Raw genomic sequence first — 22,827 nt, 5'->3', positions numbered from 1 at the left:
GTATAGCGCTTTTCTAGTCCCTAAGGACCCCAAAGCGCTTTACACAACCTGTCATCCACCCATTCACACACACATTCACACACTGGTGATGGCAGGCTACATTGTAGCCACAGCCACCCTGGGGTGCACTGACAGAGGCAAAAACCGCGTTAGCTTGTGGAAATCTGATGTCAATAATTAATTAAATGTGTCAATAATTAATTAAAATGTGAAATACATAAATAATTAATTAAATGTGTCAATAATTAATTAATTACATGTGTCATAACTATTTATTTAATTAATTAATTCCAATTTTAATTAATTATTGACACATTTAATTAATTATTTAATGGTGTATTTAATTAATTCATTATGGCAGTCCTGGCGTTCCATAGTTTAGAAGGTTGCATGTGTATTACTGTTAAAGTATACAATCAAGAGAGAGTTTCACTTGTTTGTTTTTGGAACTTTGTTTAAAGTTGTAACTTTCACTGGTGTGATATCTCACCACTAGATGTCAGTAGAGTACAGACTGCAGTCAGCTGAGTTCTGTTGTCTTACCCCCTCTAAAGTGCATAATCCTAGCAATGGTGGCTGCAGGAGGACGAAAAACTGTGACTGGTTGATCCATATGGAGTGCAGGCTGTCAGTCTGCTCTTTACCTGAGCTCTGAATAGAGCTTTGTTAGTTACTGAAGGCCATTTCTGTCGAATGACAGTGATACTGAGCTGAGTTGCTGAGTTTTTCCTGAACTTCTTTTGTTGGTAAGTGCTGCTGTTTTTGTCACTGTAAGCCTCTGTTAGCTGGTGTTAGTAAAACTTTCATTGTTGGACGCTTAGAGAATAAATCCTCAAATGATGTGCGGGTATCACACTGTTTACCAGAGGGAAAGTGTGATTTTCTTAGGAGACTCAGTGATAATATTAGCTGGCAAAATGTTAGCTTATAACCAGCTGGTGTTGTTGTTATTAAGCCAGGTCGTTGTCAGCTGTCTGGAGGGTCACATGTCTAATCTTCTGACAGTAAATAACTGCGAAAATGTCTGGAATCGTTAATAAAGACATTTGGGACAGTTGTTAAATTGTATAACTCTCTCAATGCTCTCTACCTGACCACCTAAAATTGAGCCTTCTGATAATATGATGTAACTGAGATTCATTATGGTCAGCAGAATTTCTTTTTATTGCTGAATGTTGGAGGCACTGCCTTTCAAAGCAGAGACGTCGCCCCGATAGGATGATCGCCCTGCTGCAAGGCTGACTCAGAGAGCAAGTTTAGAATAACCAGTTAACCTAACACATATGTCTGTGGGTGTGGAAGGAAACCAGAGCACTGAGAGAAAACCTACAGAATTAAAAGGGAACAGATGGGCTGTGGATCTTTGTGCCCTTTACCACCATGCCAAGTACCAAATAATCATATAGCCCACTGTAGAGTAGCCAAATGTGGTAAAAGATATTAATTATTTTTCATGTATTAGTATTAGTAATGTTGAAAGACACATGTATATTTAACAGGAACAGGCTGTATCACCTTTTTTTCTTTTTTTTTCTAATAAAATTCAGATTTGTTTTGCAGCTCTATATAGATTCTTTTTGGCCACTAAAATGCTCAAAAATGATATTTTGGGAGCACAGGTTGCTCACCCCAGAAGTGGAATAGCTACTTCTGAGGAAAAACGTTCTGATTTGGCTTTCATGAAGACCAGAAAACAAAGAAACCCGAGTCTGACTACATGATTGTCCAACAATCATAATATTCTGGTTGTAAGGAAATGTACTCAAAGGAGAGTTCATGTATAAACCAAGAAGAATAGTGAAAAATATCTGATTTCAAATAGTGGGTTAATCAATGGAAGAAAAAAATGTAAGAAATTTAAGCACAGAAACAACTTGTTAAAATTGTGTGTGTGTACAGTGGGGCAAAAAAGTATTTAGTCAGCCACCGATTGTGCAAGTTCCCCCACTTAAAATGATGACAGAGGTCAGTAATTTGCACCAGAGGTACACTTCAACTGTGAGAGACAGAATGTGAAAAAAAAATCCATGAATTCACATGGTAGGATTTGTAAAGAATTTATTCGTAAATCAGGGTGGAAAATAAGTATTTGGTCACCTCAAACAAGGAAAATCTCTGGCTCTCACAGACCTGTAACGTCTTCTGTAAGAAGCTTTTCTGTCCCCCACTCGTTACCTGTATGAATGGCACCTGTTTGAACTCATCATCTGTATAAAAGACACCTGTCCACAGCCTCAAACAGTCAGACTCCAAACTCCGCCATGGCCAAGACCAAAGAGCTTTCGAAGGACACCAGGAAAAGTATTGTAGACCTGCACCAGACTGGGAAGAGTGAATCTACAATAGGCAAGCAGCTTGGTGTGAAAAAATCAACTGTGGGAGCAATCATCAGAAAATGGAAGACATACAAGACCACCGATAATCTCCCTCGAGCTGGGGCTCCACGCAAGATCTCATCCCGTGGGGTCAAAATGATCATGAGAACGGTGAGCAAAGATCCCAGAACCACACGAGGGGACCTGGTGAATGACCTGCAGAGAGCTGGGACCAAAGTAACAAAGGTCACCATCAGTAACACACTACAACGGCAGGGAATCAAATCCCGCAGTGCCAGACGTGTTCCGCTGCTGAAGCCAGTGCATGTCCAGGCCCGTCTGAAGTTTGCCAGAGAGCACATGGATGATACAGCAGAGGATTGGGAGAATGTCATGTGGTCAGATGAAACCAAAGTAGAACTTTTTGGTATAAACTCAACTCGTCGTGTTTGGAGGAAGAAGAATACTGAGTTGCATCCCAAGAACACCATACCTACTGTGAAGCATGGGGGTGGAAACATCATGCTATGGGGCTGTTTTTCTGCCAAGGGGACAGGACGACTGATCCGTGTTAAGGACAGAATGAATGGGGCCATGTATCGTGAGATTTTGAGCCAAAACCTCCTTCCATCAGTGAGAACTTTGAAGATGAAACGAGGCTGGGTCTTCCAACATGACAATGATCCAAAACACACCGCCCGGGCAACAAAGGAGTGGCTCCGTAAGAAGCATTTGAAAGTCCTGGAGTGGCCTAGCCAGTCTCCAGACCTCAACCCCATAGAAAATCTGTGGCGGGAGTTGAAAGTCCGTGTTGCTCGGCGACAGCCCCAAAACATCACTGCTCTCGAGAAGATCTGCATGGAGGAATGGGCCAAAATACCAGCTACTGTGTGTGCAAACCTGGTAAAGACCTATAGTAAACGTTTGACCTCTGTTATTGCCAACAAAGGTTATGTTACAAAGTACTGACTTGTATTTTTGTTATTGACCAAATACTTATTTTCCACCCTGATTTACGAATAAATTCTTTACAAATCCTACCATGTGGATTCATGGATTTTTTTTTTCACATTCTGTCTCTCACAGTTGAAGTGTACCTCTGGTGCAAATTACTGACCTCTGTCATCATTTTAAGTGGGGGAACTTGCACAATCGGTGGCTGACTAAATACTTTTTTGCCCCACTGTGTGTGTGTGTCTGTGTGTGTGTGTGTGTAAGCAACTGGTGTGCTATGAGGTACTCTGACCTCACCACTCGGTAGCATATTTCCTTTAGTATGTTGACTAAAACCACAATATGGGCAGATAAAACAAGGAGTCATTCTGACCTTCATCTACAGGTGGATGATCTAAGATCATTTAATCACATAAAATAAAACTCAGTGAATTGTAAACGGATGTAAATAAAAGCTTGAATATGCATTTAACTTATAATGTGACCACTGTTTGTTTTTAACAATCGAATGCTCTCTGCTCTCTCGTCTTCAGCTTGTTCAGAATGCTGCAGCCCGACTCTTGACAGGCACTCGTAAACGTGACCATATTTCCCCAGTCTTGGCTCGTTTACACTGGTTTCCAGTATGTTCTAGAATTGATTTTAAGATTTTATTGCTTGTTTGTAAGTGGATTAGCTCCCTCGTAGCTCTCTGATCTTTTAACTAAAAACACTGCAAATAGAACTTTTCAGTCAGCTGTTACATTGCTTCTGATTGTTCCTAAAAGCAAACTAAAGCACAGAGGAGACCAAGCGTTTGCCTGACCCTTTGGAGCAGTCTGCCTCTTCAAATTAGGACGTCTCCACCACTTTAAATCCCGTCTGAAAGCACATTTCTACTCCCTAGCTTTTAATTGTGACTGAGTTTTTGTTTTGTTCTCTTTACGTGTGTTTGTTTTACTTTTTGCTTTTATAGCACTTTGGTCAACCTCTGTTGTTTTTAAATGTGCTTATAAATAAACTGATTGATTGATTGCTTGAATACTATAAAGTGTGTGAATGGGGGGGGGGAAATACATTTTGGTTGTGTTGTTATGGGTGTTCTTCAGTTTATTTCATACAAAGGATGAATAATGAAGAAAAATATTCTCGATGTTTGCATTTTTATTGTTAAAAACATCTCAAGATGGTGCTCAGGCACATTTCCATAACAGATGGTGTAAGATCTTCATGCAGTACTGGTGAGACTATCGGTGGGACAGAAGGTTAGGCAAGTGGACATTCCTCTGTGGAAGGAAAAATGGATCAGTGCACAACATCACTGTATTCCAAGCTGTTTTTATATAGAACTTCACCACCAATGTAAAAGTACCGCTTTTAGGAAGAAGGACAGTATATTCAGGAAGGATGCCGGTCTGCAAGCAGAACTGCCTGAACTTCTCATCCACCTCATCGCTGAGGTCCAAACTACGTCCTGTGAAACCACGTGATGTAAATCTGCTGCAGTGGGTGTAACTTTGCTAAACGGTTTACTGAACACAGCTAAATGCAACTTTACCAAATAGTCTGTTAATGACAAAGGTTTCATTCCCTCTGGTGTTGAAGGAATAGGTCAGGGCGTACTCATCATACTTCACATCAACCATAAGCATGTCACTCACATACCCCCAGTCTGACAAAAAGGAAAAAAGCAGAAGAGAATATGTGAAAAAATAATACTGGATGATGATGATGGAAAATTATTCGTTTCCTCTCTTTGTGGGCGTACTCACGCCGACTCTTGTATGTGAATTTTCCAGGCACCTCGGTCTTGTTGGCTAAATTCTCCATTTTCTGACATGTATCATTACTGTCGCAAAGACATCGCATTAATCTCCAGTGTAAATATTTTAATGCTATTCAAATGATATTTGCTCTGTCTGTCCTCTCGCACTCACATAAGACTGAAGAACGACAACTCAAGACCTCCATCTTCAGTTGGCGTAATGATGGCCGTGCCGGTCTTCATATTGGCTTTGCGACTGACAAACCACTGGCCATTAGAGCAAATTCCAGTCCGGTACCACTTACCTGCCATCTGTGGACACACAAATGGAAAGCATTGAGAATTAGACAGAAGCACAAGAGCTGTTTATTGTAACACAGAATATAAATCCAGCGTGAAACATAACCACATAACATAAACGGTGAAGTCATTATAAAAGTAAATTGTGCAAAGGTTAGCCTCCCGTGTAGACTGCTAAACTGTCTTGGGGGGGGGGTCCCTGCTTATCCCTGTTAGATAACCTCCAGTACCCCCTTTCCATGGCCCTAAGATAGAGACATGGTTATGAAAATAGATGGGTGGTAAAATAAAAATGATTATCAATGATTCTTACCGCCTGTAAATCAAAGTCTGCCTGAGGTAGGATTTCAGAGGAAGAAACCATGAGGGAGCACAGTACCACTCCCAGAAGGGTGTGAAGTGAAGCCATAGCTGCTGATAAGTGGTGAAATGATGATGGAGGAGATCGCAAATGAAGATCTGGAAGTTGCTGTCCAGTGACTCTTTATATAGAAGAGTGAGATTATCTCCCCACCAACAGCTGCACTTATACAAACCCCAGGTTCTGTGACGGCTTTGAACACGTGACATTTTATGCAAACACTTGGTCAGTTTCTTAACCACAAAGTTTATTCCTGCAGGGGCAGAATTGTATCCACTGTGTGAGAGGTGAATGTCAGACAGTTACCAAGAAAAACAGTAAAAAACACACAAACTAAACAAAAAAACTCAAATAACAGGACATCTAAGTTCATATCATAGAAATCACAAACTAAGGAGCTGCAAAGTAGTAAAGTTATAGTTACATGATTCATTTATAAACTACGTTTCTACTTTTAACAACGTAGTAGTTGCCTTCCAGTACTCTCTGTGGCGGAGATCACAAAATCAAATGCACCTATCAGCATTTGCGACAGTCGCAGAGACAAAACACACGCCCTGACAGAGATATTAACCTGAGATGCTTTCTTCGAAAATGTGGTTTGTCTTTTAAGGCTTTAATGTCTCATTTTACCCTCATTTGTCTAAAAACTACTGTGCAGTGTGTACCATCCCCAGAGTAAAAAGAAGAGCTTTGTTCACACACAGTTCAAACATTTTTTTTCCAAAGCTGACTGATTAGGAATCCCAAAGTTGGCTTTCCTCATAAGTAATACACGGTCTCACATGACATGATCACTCCTACAGGAAGCAAAGTAAATGTACTATCATTTCATTTCACCTGTAGGGTTGCCAACTCCCTGAAAAATAAATAAGGGACACCTCGTGGCCAGGGCCGGGCAACCCAGTTCACCCTTCCCAGTGTGGTGAATTTTGTAGCTCTTTTTTTTGTGTGTGAAATTATTTTTTAACCATTTGACTTGAATTTGATTTAAGCAGATGCATATTCTTTGTGATATGACCATATGTGAAACAAATGATCATTTAGCCATTTATTTTTAGCTCAAAATGACAACATTAACACAGTAAAACAGGTCTCTTTCTTAAACAGAAGCCTGTCATGCTTAACTTTTGAGAATATAAGTAAATCTTTCTTTAAAAGAACTTTGTCCTGCTTAACTTAAAATTATATAAATTAATAGAAAACAATAGAACGAAAAATATTCTTGTAACAGTGCACATATGCATTTAGTACAAATGGCTTCAGTTGAGGTATTATTTCAGCTTTTCTAATCAGCTGCTCCTGTTTGTAAACCCACTTGTTCCCATGATTACGCATCTTAACTCATCATCATTATTAAAATATGTATTACTTTTATGTATTAGTGATCTATTTGTTGTAATCATCTATCCTTGCAGTTGTTTATTACACAAAATAAATTATATTATCACACTTCTGGCCACATAGCGCTGATATTCACTGCACATGCCCATATTAACCTTAACCAGAGGGTTTAAAAAAAACAAACCAATGTTTACATACCATATCTGCTTCTGCCTTGGCCTGGCGGACAAAAAATTGGTAAAGGGTTCCCCGAGCTTTCATGCCCCTCATGTTCTTCATGTGCCCACCAATAGAAGCATGCCTATGGAAAAAGTGCGCCGGCACACAGTGCAGTGCGCTTTAAAGGTGTTATCGTGCATTTTCCCAGCCAGGTGTTTTCCTTTTCCCATTCCTCCCCGTACTTTTGCAGCCTTTTTTTCTTTCTCTGAGCGAACAAACATTGCTGCTCTAATGCTGGGCTTACACTGTGCGATTTTTGGCCCATTTTGAGACGATTTTTGAGTCGTGTAACCGATTTGGTGATCGGCCCGATTTTGGCCTTCATCGTGCATCGTTTAGTATACGTGGGGTAACGAGAAGCGGCTGTGGTGACACAGCCGCTCACACTGCTCACGCGCAAACACGTAAATGTCTGTGAAAAAGACGGAGCAGCACGGCTGTGCAGCGTGTGATCTGGACACCAGCGATGGAGGCACAACTTGTAGAACTTTGGAAAGCTCATCCGAGCCTTTTCGATGTGGCCTCACAAAATTATCACGACCACAACAACCGTGAAAATAGTTGGATCTACACTGCTGCTCAATCACAGCTGCCTGATCAATGTTTTTCATTAGCAATTTAGCAAAGTTGGTGGTGGTGGTGTGTCTGTGTGAGTGAAAGACAGAGAGAGCGAGCGACAGATTTTCTGTTATAACCTTCATTTTACGGAGGCACAGTGTGAGCACTCAGGTCTCATCAGAGCATCGGGCCGTATAGTGTGAAACCTGCATCGTGACCTACCAACTTCTAACCCCTGCGAGTCAATCGTGCAGTTTGAGCAGGAGCTGAATAACGTGACTGAAAAAAATCGCACAGTGTCTGCCCAGCTTTAGGTGTACTGTCGTCCGAGACTTGCACTGCAGTGTCGGCGTTTGTTTCCCTGTTGGCCATGCTTCTTGTTGTGGTCATCTGTTGTCTTCCGGTATTTTCTCCGTAAGCGACCTTTCCTCGACCAATGAGATGAGCGGTAATCTGAATTGTCATACTCGAATTGTCATAAGTGTGCTGTCAGCTCATTGGTCACAAAGCAGGAGAGGGGCTGGGAATTATGTTTTCAAACAAAGCGTTAATTCCATAAACATTTATAGACTACTTTTGAGTCTCACTGTATTACGGGACAAAGTGCGTCCCTTATTAGCTCAATACGGGACGTGTACTTTTGTTTCTAAATACGGGACGATTCCGTTTTTTAAGGGACGGTTGGCAACCCTATTCAGCTGTGACATGATGAAAAACAGCAGAATAGCTAACGCTAACAAATGGGTGTTGAAATGAGAATGTTTCATTTTCTGCTGTTTCATGGGTCAAAAAGGGCGTTGAACCAACCTCACTGGCCGAATGTGCTGCCAGTGTGAACAAAAAATCCTGAACTTTCAAATAAAGTCTTGCTAAGCTAAGTCGCTAAGCTAACTCTGTAAATAAAAGACATCGGTGTGACTGAAATTGTTAGCTTAGGCACGAGTAGTTCATTTTTCTAAGGAGCACTGGACTGTTGCTGCACCAGTAGGCAAAACACCCATAAACAATATATTCATATAAACTGCTACTGTTATTAAGAGTAAACTTTAATCAGTGGTCCTTTGGCAAGTTAATTGTCCCGGCTTAGTCTACAGCAAATAGAAATCTTAAGGTCGAGACTGTCAACTGTTTTAATATTACAGTACACTGAGCACTGTGTTACTTTGTGTGAACTGCTGCTACTATTGTTGTGCAGTATCTGCTATGTGGTTAATCATATAACCTTTTGTACACAGCAGACAGAGTCTACATCCACTTTGTCCATCTGCTAAATAGCTTTAAAAATTGGTTAGGGAAGTGGCTTTGATTATAATACACTATACTGTGCCACTGTCACAGGACAGAGATCCACCAGGGAACATCTGTCAGGATGAAGAGCCTTTGCTTCTCTAAATATAAACCAAATACTTGTAGGAAACTTTGGGAAGAGGCATTTTTCCTCATGTTGTCTAAAGTTAAGTTAGCTTGGATACTTCTTACATTCTTGCTCTGCAGAAAGCCAAAGAGTTTGGACCTCTGAAAACATTTCCAGTACAGCTGGATTTGTTTGTAACTTTGGTCACCTTTGTATCATCCCTCAGATTCTTTTATCTACTGCACAGCTTTGAGACCATGACACCACTAGGCTGAGGAGATGTACTAGTAACGTGTTTTGCTGTTAATGATTTCTCCTGCCTGCATTCCGTGCCAGTTATAATAGATCTTTAATCCTGGAAAACAAATATATGAAGTTTTGTCGCACTAATGGCTCAAGCAATCTGTATGTTTGTCTGTCAGTCTGTCTGGTCGACAGTTCATCTGATCTACTTCGGACTTGGTGGGTGTTTTGTTTGGATTCAAATAAACTCTGTGTGCTGTGACAAAATGGTCAAAGTCTGTCACCCCTGTTGCTTTGTCTCGTCTAAATGAAAGATGAACAGTATATCTGCTGCTGCTGTTTTAAAATTAAGGGCTGAACTCCTTGTTTTCTCGACTTACTTACGTACTTTTGCCTGTAGAAAGGGAAACTTGCATGTTTGCAGATACAAATTCAGAACACTGGTGCATTGTTTTGGTCATCTTCTGTGATTATGTATATTTTATATTTTTTTAATTCACAGGTTCTTCTATTATTTTTTGTATCTAAATCTTTGCAAAGTGTGTAGATACAAAGACTTGATAAAAAGAAGGTTTTAGCTGTGCTGTTATGGATGTAATTCAAAGTATTAGTTTAAAAATTGAGTAAATCAAAAGATTTTAGCCATTTCATACTTTTTAATTCTGTGGTTATAACAGCAGGTGGATAAATGCAAAGTGATGAATATAATTTTGTGATATTATGAGCTCTCTTAATAACGAAAGAGCAGAGATAGTAAAGTAAAAAGCAAACTGTCTCAGGTCATCGACGTGAGATTTTCAGAACAGTGAAAGCTCCTCGGTGAGATGATCACCTGGACACAAGGTTAGGCAGCTGGGCACTGCTCTATAGAGAGGAAAAGGGAAAGAAAATGGAAAAGTGATCAGTGCATAACATCACTCTTGATTGCAGTTATTTTAAATAAAACATCTCAGAGGTAAAAGTACCGTTTTTGGGAAGGATGACAATATTTTCAGGCTGGATGCTGCTTTGCAGGGAGAACTGAATGAACTTCTCTTGCACCTCAGCGCTGAGGTCCACACCACGCCCTGTGAAAACAGATGATGTAAATCTGCTGCAGCAGGTATAGCTTTACCGACCAGCAGAACAGGTTAAAATGGATTGAGCAGAGTGTAGAATCAGAGATAAATGCCATATTACCATATAGTTTGTTAACAACATAGCTTTCTTTCCCCTTTGTTTTGATGGAATGAATCAGGGCATACTCGTCATACTTCACGTCGACCATGCGCAAGTCACTGAGATACCCCCAGCCTGACAAAGGGAATGCAGCAGAAAAGGGGTCATGAAATTATGAAAGCAGAAAAGGCAAATGTACTAGATCGTTAAATCGTGCTTCTGTGTGTGGGTGCACTCACGCCGACTTGTGTATGTGAACTTTCCCAGTATCTCAGTTTTTTTGGCCAGATTGTTCATTCTCCAACACGAGCCATTAGGGCTGCAAAGAGATCACTAAAACATTAATTCTTTCACATGTTGTCTTTCATATATATTTATATACAGATATATAGATATATATTCCTATTTATTTAAATGTCCATTGTCCTCATGCCCTCACACTTACCTAAGACTGGAATATGACATCTCCAGATCCCCGTCAGCAGTTGGGGTAATCATGGCCGTGCCCATCTTCATGCTGGCTCTGTGACTGACAAACCACTGGGCATCAGTGGCAATTCCAATCAGGTACCACTTACCTGCCATCTGTGGGCACACAAGAGGAAAGCATCGGGAGTTGAAAACTTTACTGAAGCGTTTTTGAAACACTTTCTGTGATCACCTTTACAAAAAAGTGTGTTTTAATAACTCGCGTAAGCTTTGGAAGACAGAGGGGAAAAAAACACTTCATGTGCGCCTTCTTCTTTTTCTTTGTTTTTGAAGACAGCTACATTGCTTTTGTTTATGAAGGCAGTGAACAAAAGATTTATCACAGCATGAAACACAAAAGTCAAAAAGTGAAAAGCCAAAACCATATAAGCAAGTTGAACATGCATTGCTGCTGGACTTACAAACGATATAGGGAATTAAATAAATACAATGATCATAGAAATAAATATTGTAAAATAAAACATACTAATGTAGCCATTTGTCTTACCGCCTGTACATTGAAGTCTGCCTGAGGTTGGACTTCAGAAGAAACCATCAGAGAGGAGAGCACAGCTCCCAGCAGAGTGAGAAGTAAATGCATGGCTGCTGATGATGAGTGAAGAAATGATGATGTGGGAGAGTGTGGATGAAGATCTGGAAGTGTGCTGTTGAGGTTCTGCCTGACTTCCTTTATATAGCCGAGGGAGATTACCTCTTCCCTCGAGGCCAGCGCACACACACACACACACACCTAGACAAAACCCGGGTTCGGGGATGGGTTCACCACATGAACCTGCATGCATGGTTTCACAACCATGCAAAGGCAGAATTCAGTGAACCATATGAGAGGTATATAGCAAACAGCTGGCAGGAGAAACACACAAAAACAAATCAAAAATTTGAATAACAAATCAGCTGGGATGTCAGAGAATTGGAAAGCAAATAAAGTAGTAATTAAATTTCAGCTTGAGTGGAGACAAAAAAAAATCTGTTTTGAAACAAAGTACACTGAATCCACAGTGGTAAACAAGGCTAAACTCCAGCGCTTTCTGCGACTGAGACCACAGAATCAAATGTAGCTGTCAGCAGATGTGACAGTAACGCGCACAGACAAAACACATGGCTCGCAAACTGGATTCCTAATCACGCTTCCCTGTGTAGTAACCTGAAATGATTCCCTGGATAAGCTAACAATAATAAGTAAATACATTTGTGGAATCTTTTTTCCACTGCTGTTGAGTGATGAAGAATCTCAAAGTTTGATCTGTTCTTGTTCACTACAAAAGGTAATCAATGGTTCTTCTAACAACCTTTTATGTGACAAGAATGAAAGTGTCACACCATCCATCCACCATCTATCTGGGTCCAGAGTGAACTTGCTTGTTTGATCACTACCCACAGATTGTGGCCTTCTGGTAATTTGGTTAAAACATAAGGGTTACCTTCTTGTGACCTAATTACTGTTGCATTTAGGCCAGATGCCAGTCAGTGACCCCCTGGTAACCTCTGACTGCTAGGGAAACACTAGCCCAGCAAGTTAGCGTGCTGGCTGCCGGATGAAATCATTCCCAAAGATTACAAAGGATTACAAATCACTTTGTGAATGCTTTGGTTGTGAGAAGGCTGCAGCAGTTTCCCATACTTCACATGGAAGATGCAGGAGGTGTTAATGTAACTCCTGTGCTATACAAAAGCTCCATTTGCTGTTGCCTGCATTGTAGGCAGTGGGTGATGTTGCCTACTTTGAGTGAAGGTGTCTCACATTGTTTTCTCTCCCTGGGAAATGCTCACAATGAAGAAGTTGTCCTAATTTAGTCGTCTTGAGTAAGCGTTAGTTTGTGTTTGTTTGCTGACATTTTTTAAAATTGTATTTTAAATTATCCTATTTTTAAAATGCCAGACTTTGATGGACAACTGATCGACATCTGCTCCGCCTCACTTTAACACTTTGTACAGTGCTATAAATGATGCATAAATTATGTTGTTTATCCCCCTTTTTCATCTCTTTATGTGCACTTGGCACTAGTGATGGACACACCAACACAATCTTCTTTTATGTGTTTTTGTTCCCTCATTTAAGGCTGAATAGGTTTAATATTGGTAAGTCTTCCAGTGATATAATGACTTCCCTCAAATGTCTTAAACATGCTGTGAACCGACTGAAAGGAGCAAACACATTTCATTCCTCTGTGTTTCTGGGTGCAGACATGTTTCCTGTGGCCCAAATCTCAAGGCAGTGCTGACTGAGGATGAAGTGTGATACCAACTCAACCCATAGTGGTAGCTGTGGGAGGACTGCCATTAAGGAAGCAACCACAACTGTCCCCAGCCCACCAACTCATCTCTTTTGTGAAGGGACACAGATATTTTTCTTTGTGATTAGATTCTCCCCCCCCCCCCCCCCCCCTCTTTGATTTCTATTTGTTTTAAGGAAACTGTATTTTTAAACTTACTTTAACCCCTTGCTGAGACTGGTTGCTTAAACCTAGAATCAAGACATCGATACACATCACAAACTGACTGAGCAACAGACTTAATATTAATGTTATTGGGTGTTTTTGTTAATGTTAAGCACAGAGTGGCCTGAGGGTGGCAGCAGAGGAAAAGCTAAAAGTGCTGGCACTGAAGTTACAGGGATGAAATATGCCTTCAAATGGAAGAAATGTATCGGTATAAGAATATTTATTGATGTGCTCCACCCAAAATGTGGATTATGAGAAATAATGCTAATTAGTGAACAGTGTGAAATGAAAATTGAGACTAGAAATTACAGTAGAATAGATGGGGTTTCATTTTCAATTCACACTATATGACTGAGAACAGTGATTTAACTGTTTACATAAATTATTATCTATAACAGAATAATTAGAGAAAGGATTGGCATGTGTGTTTAGATTTGTAGATCAGTGTTGAAGGCACCGTGAGACAGTTATGACCAAAAAACATTCGTTAAAAAACACACACAATAATGCAGCACACTGCAGAGAAGAAAGGCACAAAACGCACATTTTATTGTGTCCAAGGTGATGAACTTTGTTCTTGCTCTAACCATCACATGCAACATATTTTAGACATTATTTTAACATCTTACACTGAGCTAAGCTAGCCTCTTTGTTCTGTATTAGTTAGGCCTCTTCTCACAGATGCAGATCCTTCTATAACTCGTTTTTCTTGCCTTCTTATTAATTGTTTTAATATATCTTTGTTTCTTTTTAAATTTCCAACTTGACCAGTACAGTGGTGTCAGTATTTACTGAGTGCATGTCTGCAGAACGGGTCAAAAGTGACCATTTGCTTTTCTTTGGCTTTCCCTCTGATGCCATCTTAGGGCCAAACCACGTTGCTACTGGATATTAAATTAGTAAAGGACAGCTATCTAGTCTTGAATCCGGCAGTTTTGTTTCTGGTTTATCTTCTTTGATTTGAACTCCAGAATCATTTAATGTTTTTTTTGTATCATTTTGAAGTTTATTAGATTTTTTTGACTTGCATGCAGTGAGATTATTTTTTTTTATAAAGACAACATATTTCCTTCTTACTTTCTGCACGTGTATAAAAAGGCAGGCTATAATGTCTGCAGTCTTCGATTAAATTTTATAAAAGGCACAAAATCCACAGACTGTCTTGCATGTGTCCAGGTCAAAAGCTTCAACAGAAAATGATGCTAAAAATCCAAACCCCAAACACATCTATGCATCTTTAAACAGTCATTAAAAACATGTTCCTATTAGTACCGCAGTCCTGGAATGTATTGAAAAAAAAAAAGAAATCGAATTCTTCATGCATGCAGCACGAACAGTGTATTACCACGATGTCACCGAGTGCATTAAGTACAACTAGACCAAGTCAGTAAGGCTGGACCGAGGAGAAGCTGAAGCATCTGTCATGGTGAGGAACTCAACCCAGTTCTGATAGAAGCCACGAGAATACTCTCCTGTGTCAACAACGAGTCCCCACAGGCGGCTCTGGCCCGTTTTGTTCCTCAGAGCCAGCTGAGCCTCTCGCTCTGTCACGTTAAAGCTGATATTGAGAACTTGTGCCACCAAGAGGTAAAGCAGTCCACCTGCGACAATGCTGCTGTACCACGCACAGGTAAAGCAAAGTGCTGTGCTGTAAAAGTAAAGAGAACAAATCATTACTGCAACATAACCCACCTTTTCTTCTCATACTGGCAGGACAAATTCAAGAAAAACACACCAAAAACAGTAATTAAAATTGTCATTGATGAATTGAAATAATTATTTAATGATTAAAGTGATTCAATTTCAAGGCTGCAGCAGAAAAAAAAAACATATAGAGTGCTGTACCTAGACTGAGTGTAGACGCCTGGGCAGTAGAAGAGCGCTGTCATTAGATACTGATGAGGACAGAGGCTGCAAAGCACCAAACTGATCCCGTACAGAGAGGTCAACACAAACACAGAGAGGGTCAGCAGGAAACTGCGATGGTTTGCCTGTCCTACACAGCTGTTTATCCTACAACATCTCAACAGGGACACACAACACCAGAGAGACCAGGTTACATGTGTATCTCACTATCATGCTGTATATAAAATGACAGAACTGCTACATTTACAGATTTTATTTAGTTTAGAAGTGTCATGGTTCTCAAGATCTGCAGAGGTCGTGGTGTGTGTGTTTTTTGTCTTCGCCTCTCCCACCAGGGCGGAACTGGACCTTGATTCCCCGCCTCTGAACCCGCCCTGAACACACACCTGTGGCTCATTCACACTGATCCTGGCAGACTACTTAAGATGGCAAGAGAGGCTGCTTCCTCGCTGGATCGTCACATTACCTAGCGTCAGTGTAGCCTAGCCTTTGAAAGTATTCCTTGTGATCACCTAGAGTTTCCTCCTAACGTTATTTTTCTCTGTGTACAGGCCTTCTAGATTCCCTGCCGGTCTTCCCTGCCGTCTGGATTTCTGTAGATGTGTGTGAGTGAGCGTGAGCATTTTGGAGTGCCCATTCGTTTTTCCTCTTGGCAGAGCACTCTGCAAGAGGACTTTCAGTGTGGCAGAAAAAAAATCTAATTTGTAGATGTCCCCAAAATAATAATATTAATAGGAAAATCTAAATCCATCTGCATGAGTTTTGGAGTACGTTTATCAAAATCTGTCAAAAGGAACTGATTATGGAAAACTTGATGACATGTGATGTGTTTATGGCCTGATGAGGCCCATCATGTGCTTACTAAATTATGATCTAACAGTAAAATTAAACTATTTTTTTCTAGTGTGGGGAAATGTAAAAGAGAGTTCAGTTCTCATCTGCTGATCAGCTGTGAATGTGACGTCCCCCTGGTCCAAGCTTCTGCTCAGGTTTGTTCCCCTAATCTAATTACAACACAAGAGGTGTGGACCCACAAATTCAACAGCTCATTTTAATTTCGTTGTTTATTTCAGCAGAATGGCCACCATGACCACCAATTATGCTGCCAGACAGCCTAAAAATGAAACTAATAGTTTAAGACATAAAGACGTGGATGTCCTGTAATTTTCTAAAACTAAATTCAGATAAAACTGAGGTTATGCACTCGGCCCTAATAAATCTTAGAAACATGATGTTAACCAGACACTTACTCTGGATGGCATTATCAGGGCCTTCAGCAACACTATGAGAAGCCTGGAAGTTGTTTTTGACCAGGATGTGTCCTTCAATGCGCATATGAAACAAATGTATAGTAACACTTTTTTTCATGTGCACATTAATATATACAATTAGAACCATGCAGTCTCAGAATGATGCCACAAAACTAGTTCATACATTCATTACTTCTTGGCTGGGCTATTGTAATTAATTATTATCATGTTATTCTATAAATTCCTTACCTGCCTCCATTATTCCAAAAAACAGTGCAGTGACAGTACCGACAGGGATGAAAAAGTCATTTTTGCTTTATCTTTCCCTTAGTCTGTGGCTTTTCTGGGCTCCATGTACCCTCTTTTTTCCCTTTTCTCTTGTTTTCCAATACCCCCACAGCCAGTCATGACAGATGTCTGTGCCCCCGGGCCCGATTTGCCAGGGGTTTCCTTCTCTTAGATGGGAGTTTTTCTTTCCCACCATTGCATAGTGCTTACTCAGCAGGGACCATTTGATTATGAGGGTTTTTCGAGAGAATCTCTACCTTACAGTATAAAACACCTTGAGGCAACTGAATAAACCCAAACTGAACTGAATATTAAACACACAATGCTTTGCTTACAAAGGAAATATATAAACATGACGTGAAGTCAGACCCACCAGATACAATGGTGGTCCAAACGCTGGACACATGAGCCACAGGTTCGACAATGACCAGCCCGCGGTGGTCGCATTATTTTGCACAAAGGACACCTGCTCCACTTTGCTCCGAGGCCCTCCTTTGGGGTTTGCAGCTCTGCTGGTGTCCCTGAGGGAGAGGCTGCTGATTGGAGAGATCCATTATTTACTTGTGTGGACTCCTTTTTATCCTCCTGACTGTGAGAGTTGTGAAGGGCAGCAGTCACAAATCCTGGGCCTTTCTTGGTGTGAATAAGAGAGACTATAGTGAAGATCATCCCAGAGGTCACGGTGCACATCTGCAGCTGGCTGACGTCCCCACGCGGTAAAATCTCTGTGATGAAGAGGTAATACATGTAGGCCAGAGAGTACAATGCGAGGGTGAGGAAGAAGAGGGTGCGTCTCTTCTTTCGGTGCGTTGCATAGTAGTACCACAGCACCAGGCCAGGCAGAGCTGTCAGGACGGTTATACCCAGCAGGTAGTGCAACGCTGCAACCTTCAGCAGGAGAGGCAGCATCAGCAGGGCTGGGATCAGGGAAATTTCCAGATTTTCAGCCATGGCACCAAATACAGGAGACTGAAATGTACTTTTAGATGGTACTTTCAGCCACCTACAGAGAACAGTGGTCATAGAGTTATAATTAGACAAATGTTTATTCATGTGTCTAATCATTTCCCTTTTCACTGATGGAATTTATTTTCAAGTTCTTGAGCTGCATGCAAGGTAAAATGATTTCATAGTTGGCTTTTTCAGGTTTGAGACATACACGATAGTTTGCTTTGACTCTAGAATAATAGGAAAGATAAGATATGACTTTTGCATTCTCAGGTAATCTCAGAGAAAACTTTTAGAGCCGCTCTAACCGATAAGAGGGGCCTGCCAAATAAAAAAGGAATAAAAAAAGAAAGAAAGAATTATATGTGCCCTCCTTTTCTCTCTCATTGTGAATTTTGGCACATTTTAGGAAGTAAAGTTAATTGTTTGTGGCAAATTATTAAGAATTTACATAATTCAAAAATCTAAATAAAAAAAATAACAGCATCCTGCTACAAGACTTAATATGATAATATAATAATTCAGGTATCACAATAAATATATGGTAAATTTGCATCTTTGGTTTTCTCTTTGAAAGTTTGATTCATTTTATTAGAAGTCAGTAGACTCCCTACCAACACAGCTAAGGCTCATCTCGATCTTATTTATCTGTGCAAAACAAAGAAGAAGAAAAAGAAAGAAAGAAACTTCATCTGTTTCTCGGCCGCGAGACATTGCCAGTAAACCAGTGTGGGTGCGTGGACTATTTCCAGTCTTAAAGCTAAGCTTGTTATCCAGCTGTTGGCATTCGTTTCATGTTTCACTGACAGACATGAGAATGGTATCACCTCCTCTCGCTTTCTTTAGAAAGCCAATAAACTAATAGCATAAAATCTCACACTATTTTCTGATTCCTTTGTATCTGGTTTGTGTCCAACCTTTCTTAGTGCCCACAAACAACGGCTACTTGTGTAGCTTTCTAACAACAGTACTACACATACAGCACACACTCCTTGATTATTAGTTTATTCACCCATTTCTTCACACCTTCATACCTGTTAAAGGCTTCATCCAGATCCTCGCAGTCACAGCAACATCCGTACTGGTAGAGATCGCATTCACAGCAACAAATAGGATCATCTGGCTCCGGTGGCTTTAACTTCTGCCATTGCATAATGGCCTGCTAAAGATGGAGATTTAACAAAAAAAGGTCATTGCATGCCACAGATGTCACAGTTACAGCGTGCTGCGTTTGCATGATACATGACTTAAAAAACACAAGCAAGTAATCGTGTCATGATCAATAAAAACTATCCAAACAAAGACCCTTTATTGATTCCTTGTTTCCTTACGTGGCCTTGAAAGACCTCACAATTAACTTGCAGTGCACAGAGAAAAGCAAACATGCTCACACACACACAGCTCTCACCCCAGCTTACTGGGCTCTAAGTAGGTTGCTTTTGAGAATTAGCAACAGTGCTGACAAATCTAGGATCCGTTTTCAAGATTATATTTTTAATACAAGAAATTACAAAAAGTTTTAAACGCCTATTACAAAAAATATGCATAAACAAGTGCAAAAGATAAGTAAAAACAAAAAATATAATCAGAATCAGCTTTATTGACCAAGTACTCTGGCTATTTCTTTACTCTCAATATACATACCAGAAAAGACACCTGGCAATGTAGAACAGCACGTAGAGCATATTTGTGTTCATACTTGTTGATGCTATTAATACTGTAACAGCACATTTATATTTAGATTATATATTAGAGTAACAAATACAGTATTAAACGGATTATAGCAATGCGTACATGACCTGTACTTGTAACTCTAAAAGATCCCTGTTTAAAAAAATATATAATTTTCATAATCAGAGTATTCTCAGTCTTATTATGTCCCCAAGAGCTTCTAATGTAATTTGTTGAAACAAGGCCACGGTGTCCGCAGGGACAAACTATCTGGGCCAGCAAACCGAAGACTTAAACTCTCTGAGATGTCTTTGAGTTATTGTCTGTGTGAGTTATTACATTAGTCTGATTTGTATCTGTGGTTATAACCTTATTATGTGGCATCTGACACATAGCTATACAGGGATTTCCAGAAAAAAATAATTTTAAAGACAAAAATAGTTATTGCAATCTGAGTTTGTCTGCTAAAGATCATTATTATTCAGAAATTACTTAATTAGCACTATCTAACACTTCTAGGTGTTAACTGTTAATAAGGGACACTCACAAAGAAAAGATTTATTGTGTTGACTTACCTTTTGTCTCCAATGCAAAAACACAAAAACAGCAAGCTACGTTGGCTCAAAAAAATTCACAGTTTCTACACGAGAGCTACGCCATCCTCAGCAAACAATGAGGAGAGAAATGCTTAAGAAGATGACCCCTTGTCACCAGGCTCCTTCTGCAAGTGACTGAAGGGGAAAAAATGAAAAGCGCAGCCTAGTTTCTCATCAGTCATTTGTGATGAAAAAGGAAATTGGCATGTCCCTGCCCCGATGGTGCTGTGGCGACACCGAATCAGTGCAGTGAGATGGTTTTCATTTCTTGCATTCCCATGGTGGAAGCGTCCCAACAGAAGGCAACTTGAAGTCCTGACAAGTAGCTTGATATTGTGTTGCATCTGCCAGCTCACATTTCCAAAGACTATCTTTCTCACATGTCATTAAATAGTTCACAAGTCGTTCTCGGGGATACTCAGCCTGCTTCTGCCTTACAGCTTCCATCAGCTATCATTTTAGATTTTAATACTGGCGTGCTTGGCAAATATAGGCCCTCCCTCATTTGGTTGAGGGAGCCAGAGAGAGCCAGGAGTTTTTCATACCTCTGCCCACAGCTGAGAGGCTGTGTTGAGGTATTCAAAAGCTGCAACAGCAGCCCTGATAATCCACGCTGAGCCGAACGAGGGTGCGTATGAGAAACATGACAGGCACTCAAAGATGAGAGACTGAGCGATGATCCACGGGGCAGCCCCACCCTCTGGCATCATATTTCCTCCCACAAGCAACCTGACCTTGAGGCTCACCCACCGAAAACTCTCGAAGAGTGCATTTGTGCGGGATCAAAGGCGCACGGGAGGCCTCTGTGTTTACGCTCATTAAGCCCTGCGCTGTACACATTGCACTCTTCGTGCGACAACACTGGATACCGACACTAACGGTGTGCTCAGTGACCCATGCAGGGAAGTTCTCTTTTCTCACCTGGAGCCAAGGTCCTTATTCACATCTGTTACAACACATTTTCATGCTTATGAACACTTTAGCGGACAGTTTATCCAACTTGAGCTTGATCTGGGTCACTCTGCAGCATAAACCAACTTTAAAATGAAATGCTGTTGCAGCTCAGTGAAAGGGGAAACACTGGAACCTGAAAGACAGACGTTAGGACCCATAAGGTATCTTATCAGAGACAAAATAGCCAGTATGACCTTTACTAAGAACAGTTTAAATAATGAAATAATGGTTATCCTGTTTTCAACGTGGCAAAACAAAAGGTTAGACATGCCTTGGAAGTCCATGCCACTTTCGCTTGCACATAAGCAAATCCATTTACAGTTTTGTTAATGTCCTCTTTACACACACTGCCCCATGAATCATTACTAATTCAAGAATAAGAGAAAGAGGGGCAGGTGCATTATGAGCTATAGGCTGGTAGTGTCTGCACTGGATGAACAGAATCAATGCAGAGAAAAGCTGCTGCTCTTTCTCCAGCGGGTTACGCTTCCATTAGTCCTAATGGAGCCCGGAACCTGAGATAGCGACTCTAATCTATTTTAGAGGGTTTAATGCTAGAGAAATACACTGAACCAACAGTGAATGCTGAAGATTGTGCATCAGCAAACTGCTAAGATGCTGATAATGCAGTATGACAAATAAATTTAATAATCAGTCCATCTCCTTGTTGTATATTTTGTATATTTGTGCTCTAATGTACTAAAGCATCACATATCATCATAACATCATGGAAAACCACTGATGCTTATAGTCAATTCTCGATCCTTTTTAGAGGATAACAGCGATCCCGGCCAATTCTTCTTTGGTAAATCTCTCAAGTTCCTCTAGATTTGGTGATCTTCTGTCATGGTCTTCAGTTTACCCCACAGATTTTCAACAGGATTCAAGTCAGGGCTTTGTGCAGGCCAGTCAGTAATGCTCATTTTGGTCTTTCGAAGGTAGTTCCTCACCAGGAGCGACGTATGTTTTGGGTTGTTGTTGTATAGGAAGACTAAGTGACTCAGATTTGTGGCATCTGAAACTGGCATATCCTCCATTTCCAGATGCACTGAAGCATTCCCACAGCATAATACTCCCACAACTGCTTTTCACTGTGGGGGTGGCCTTCTTTGTGTTGTATGCTTCTCCCGTCTTTCTAAAAATATAAGCAGCATCTCTGTGGCCAAAGAGCTCTAGTTTCTTCTCATCTGACCAAAGAACTTGCTTCCAGTATAGATAGTTGTTCTCCAGGTTCTTAGCAAACTTCAGTCTGGCTTGAAGGTGTCTCATGTGCAAAAGTTGAGTTTTTCTTGGTCTGTAGTCTTGAAATCCATTCCTGCACACAGCTCTGGTGATTGTCTTCTTTAAGACTACAATTTCCAACTTGGCTAAGTCATTCACATGTTTTTGAAGTTGTTCTGGGGTCTTTAGACACGTTTCTCACTAGTTTTCTTTCCAGAGTCACACTTGTTCAATACTGTGTGGCTCTCTTTGAATTCCTTGATTATGCTTCTAATTCCAGTTCTTGACACTTGATAACTTTACATATACAACTCCTAGTTTGTGAGCATCAACAATTCTTTTTCTCAAGTCTAAACTGATTTCTTTGGTTACTGTTACGATTACGTTTTCTTCAGTGACAGCTCAAACCCTCACTGAAGTTTTTATACTTTGTGTAAACTGGAAGACAACCCGTTTGAAACTCAGCACATCATTACACAACACTGGTTTGTGCTGTGGTGACAAAATGTTCAGCTATAATACTGACCCCAATTAATGCTTTTTAAAGAAAACT

At 40.5% G+C, this 22,827-nt stretch overlaps 3 protein-coding genes and 1 long non-coding RNA gene across 6 annotated transcripts; 1 reads left to right on the top strand and 3 right to left on the bottom strand.

The window, feature by feature from the left end:
- The first annotated feature begins 577 nt into the window (after positions 1-577).
- On the top strand, positions 578-4,290 carry LOC147320523 (uncharacterized). The gene is made up of 2 exons (XR_015131271.1): positions 578-746; positions 3,803-4,290. It is a non-coding gene; the product is annotated as an uncharacterized LOC147320523 (long non-coding RNA).
- A 136-nt stretch (positions 4,291-4,426) lies between these two features.
- On the bottom strand, positions 4,427-5,816 carry LOC147320522 (lipocalin-like). The gene is made up of 6 exons (XM_086308591.1): positions 5,627-5,816; positions 5,186-5,325; positions 5,021-5,097; positions 4,807-4,920; positions 4,621-4,722; positions 4,427-4,534 (listed from the first exon to the last, which is right to left on the bottom strand). Exons 1-6 carry the CDS (start codon positions 5,720-5,722, stop codon positions 4,515-4,517), a joined length of 549 nt encoding a protein of 182 aa, XP_086164717.1. The 5' UTR covers positions 5,723-5,816; the 3' UTR covers positions 4,427-4,514.
- Positions 5,817-10,012: 4,196 nt separating this feature from the next.
- On the bottom strand, positions 10,013-11,733 carry LOC147320521 (lipocalin-like). Of its 2 annotated transcripts, XM_086307460.1 has the most exons (6): positions 11,527-11,733; positions 10,996-11,135; positions 10,790-10,869; positions 10,572-10,685; positions 10,358-10,459; positions 10,013-10,256 (listed from the first exon to the last, which is right to left on the bottom strand). In XM_086307460.1, the coding sequence occupies exons 1-6, from the start codon at positions 11,617-11,619 to the stop codon at positions 10,237-10,239; spliced, it is 549 nt and encodes a 182-aa protein (XP_086163586.1). In that variant the 5' UTR covers positions 11,620-11,733; the 3' UTR covers positions 10,013-10,236. The 2 variants fall into 2 exon arrangements, with proteins under 2 accessions (XP_086163586.1, XP_086163588.1); XM_086307462.1 differs by lacking the exon at positions 10,013-10,256 and having other exon boundaries at positions 10,323-10,459; positions 11,527-11,714.
- A 2,860-nt stretch (positions 11,734-14,593) lies between these two features.
- On the bottom strand, positions 14,594-20,652 carry LOC147320520 (palmitoyltransferase ZDHHC23-A-like). 2 transcript variants are annotated; one of them, XM_086308589.1, is made up of 5 exons: positions 20,079-20,652; positions 18,867-18,994; positions 17,258-17,887; positions 15,326-15,493; positions 14,594-15,128 (listed from the first exon to the last, which is right to left on the bottom strand). In XM_086308589.1, the coding sequence occupies exons 2-5, from the start codon at positions 18,983-18,985 to the stop codon at positions 14,855-14,857; spliced, it is 1,191 nt and encodes a 396-aa protein (XP_086164715.1). In that variant the 5' UTR covers positions 18,986-18,994; positions 20,079-20,652; the 3' UTR covers positions 14,594-14,854. The 2 variants fall into 2 exon arrangements, with proteins under 2 accessions (XP_086164715.1, XP_086164716.1); XM_086308590.1 differs by having other exon boundaries at positions 15,326-15,406.
- Positions 20,653-22,827: the final 2,175 nt, after the last annotated feature.

Source organism: Aulonocara sp. 'chitande type north' Nkhata Bay, linkage group LG10, assembly GCF_057382095.1.
Source record: "Aulonocara sp. 'chitande type north' Nkhata Bay isolate Kocher_YH1m ecotype deep benthic linkage group LG10, A_spYH_male_GT1.1, whole genome shotgun sequence".
NCBI lineage: Eukaryota > Metazoa > Chordata > Actinopteri > Cichliformes > Cichlidae > Aulonocara > Aulonocara sp. 'chitande type north' Nkhata Bay.
The sequence above is the reverse complement of the archived record's forward strand: the minus strand, read 5'-3'. Positions and strand labels throughout refer to the sequence as shown.

Coding starts and splice junctions, on each gene's coding strand:
- LOC147320522 (XM_086308591.1), bottom strand. CDS start 5,722: ATGGCTTCACTTCACACCCTTCTGGGAGTGGTACTGTGCTCCCTCATG. Junction 5,326..5,626: donor CAGACTTTGATTTACAGGCG/GTAAGAATCATT, acceptor GTGTGTCCACAG/ATGGCAGGTAAGTGGTACCG. Junction 4,535..4,620: donor TGTCCTTCTTCCTAAAAGCG/GTACTTTTACAT, acceptor TTCCTTCCACAG/AGGAATGTCCACTTGCCTAA.
- LOC147320521 (XM_086307462.1), bottom strand. CDS start 11,619: ATGCATTTACTTCTCACTCTGCTGGGAGCTGTGCTCTCCTCTCTGATG. Junction 11,136..11,526: donor CAGACTTCAATGTACAGGCG/GTAAGACAAATG, acceptor GTGTGCCCACAG/ATGGCAGGTAAGTGGTACCT. Junction 10,686..10,789: donor GTTCACATACACAAGTCGGC/GTGAGTGCACCC, acceptor TCCCTTTGTCAG/GCTGGGGGTATCTCAGTGAC.
- LOC147320520 (XM_086308589.1), bottom strand. CDS start 18,985: ATGCAATGGCAGAAGTTAAAGCCACCGGAGCCAGATGATCCTATTTGT. Junction 17,888..18,866: donor CTGGATGAAGCCTTTAACAG/GTATGAAGGTGT, acceptor TGTTCTCTGTAG/GTGGCTGAAAGTACCATCTA. Junction 15,129..15,325: donor GGCGTCTACACTCAGTCTAG/GTACAGCACTCT, acceptor TTACTTTTACAG/CACAGCACTTTGCTTTACCT.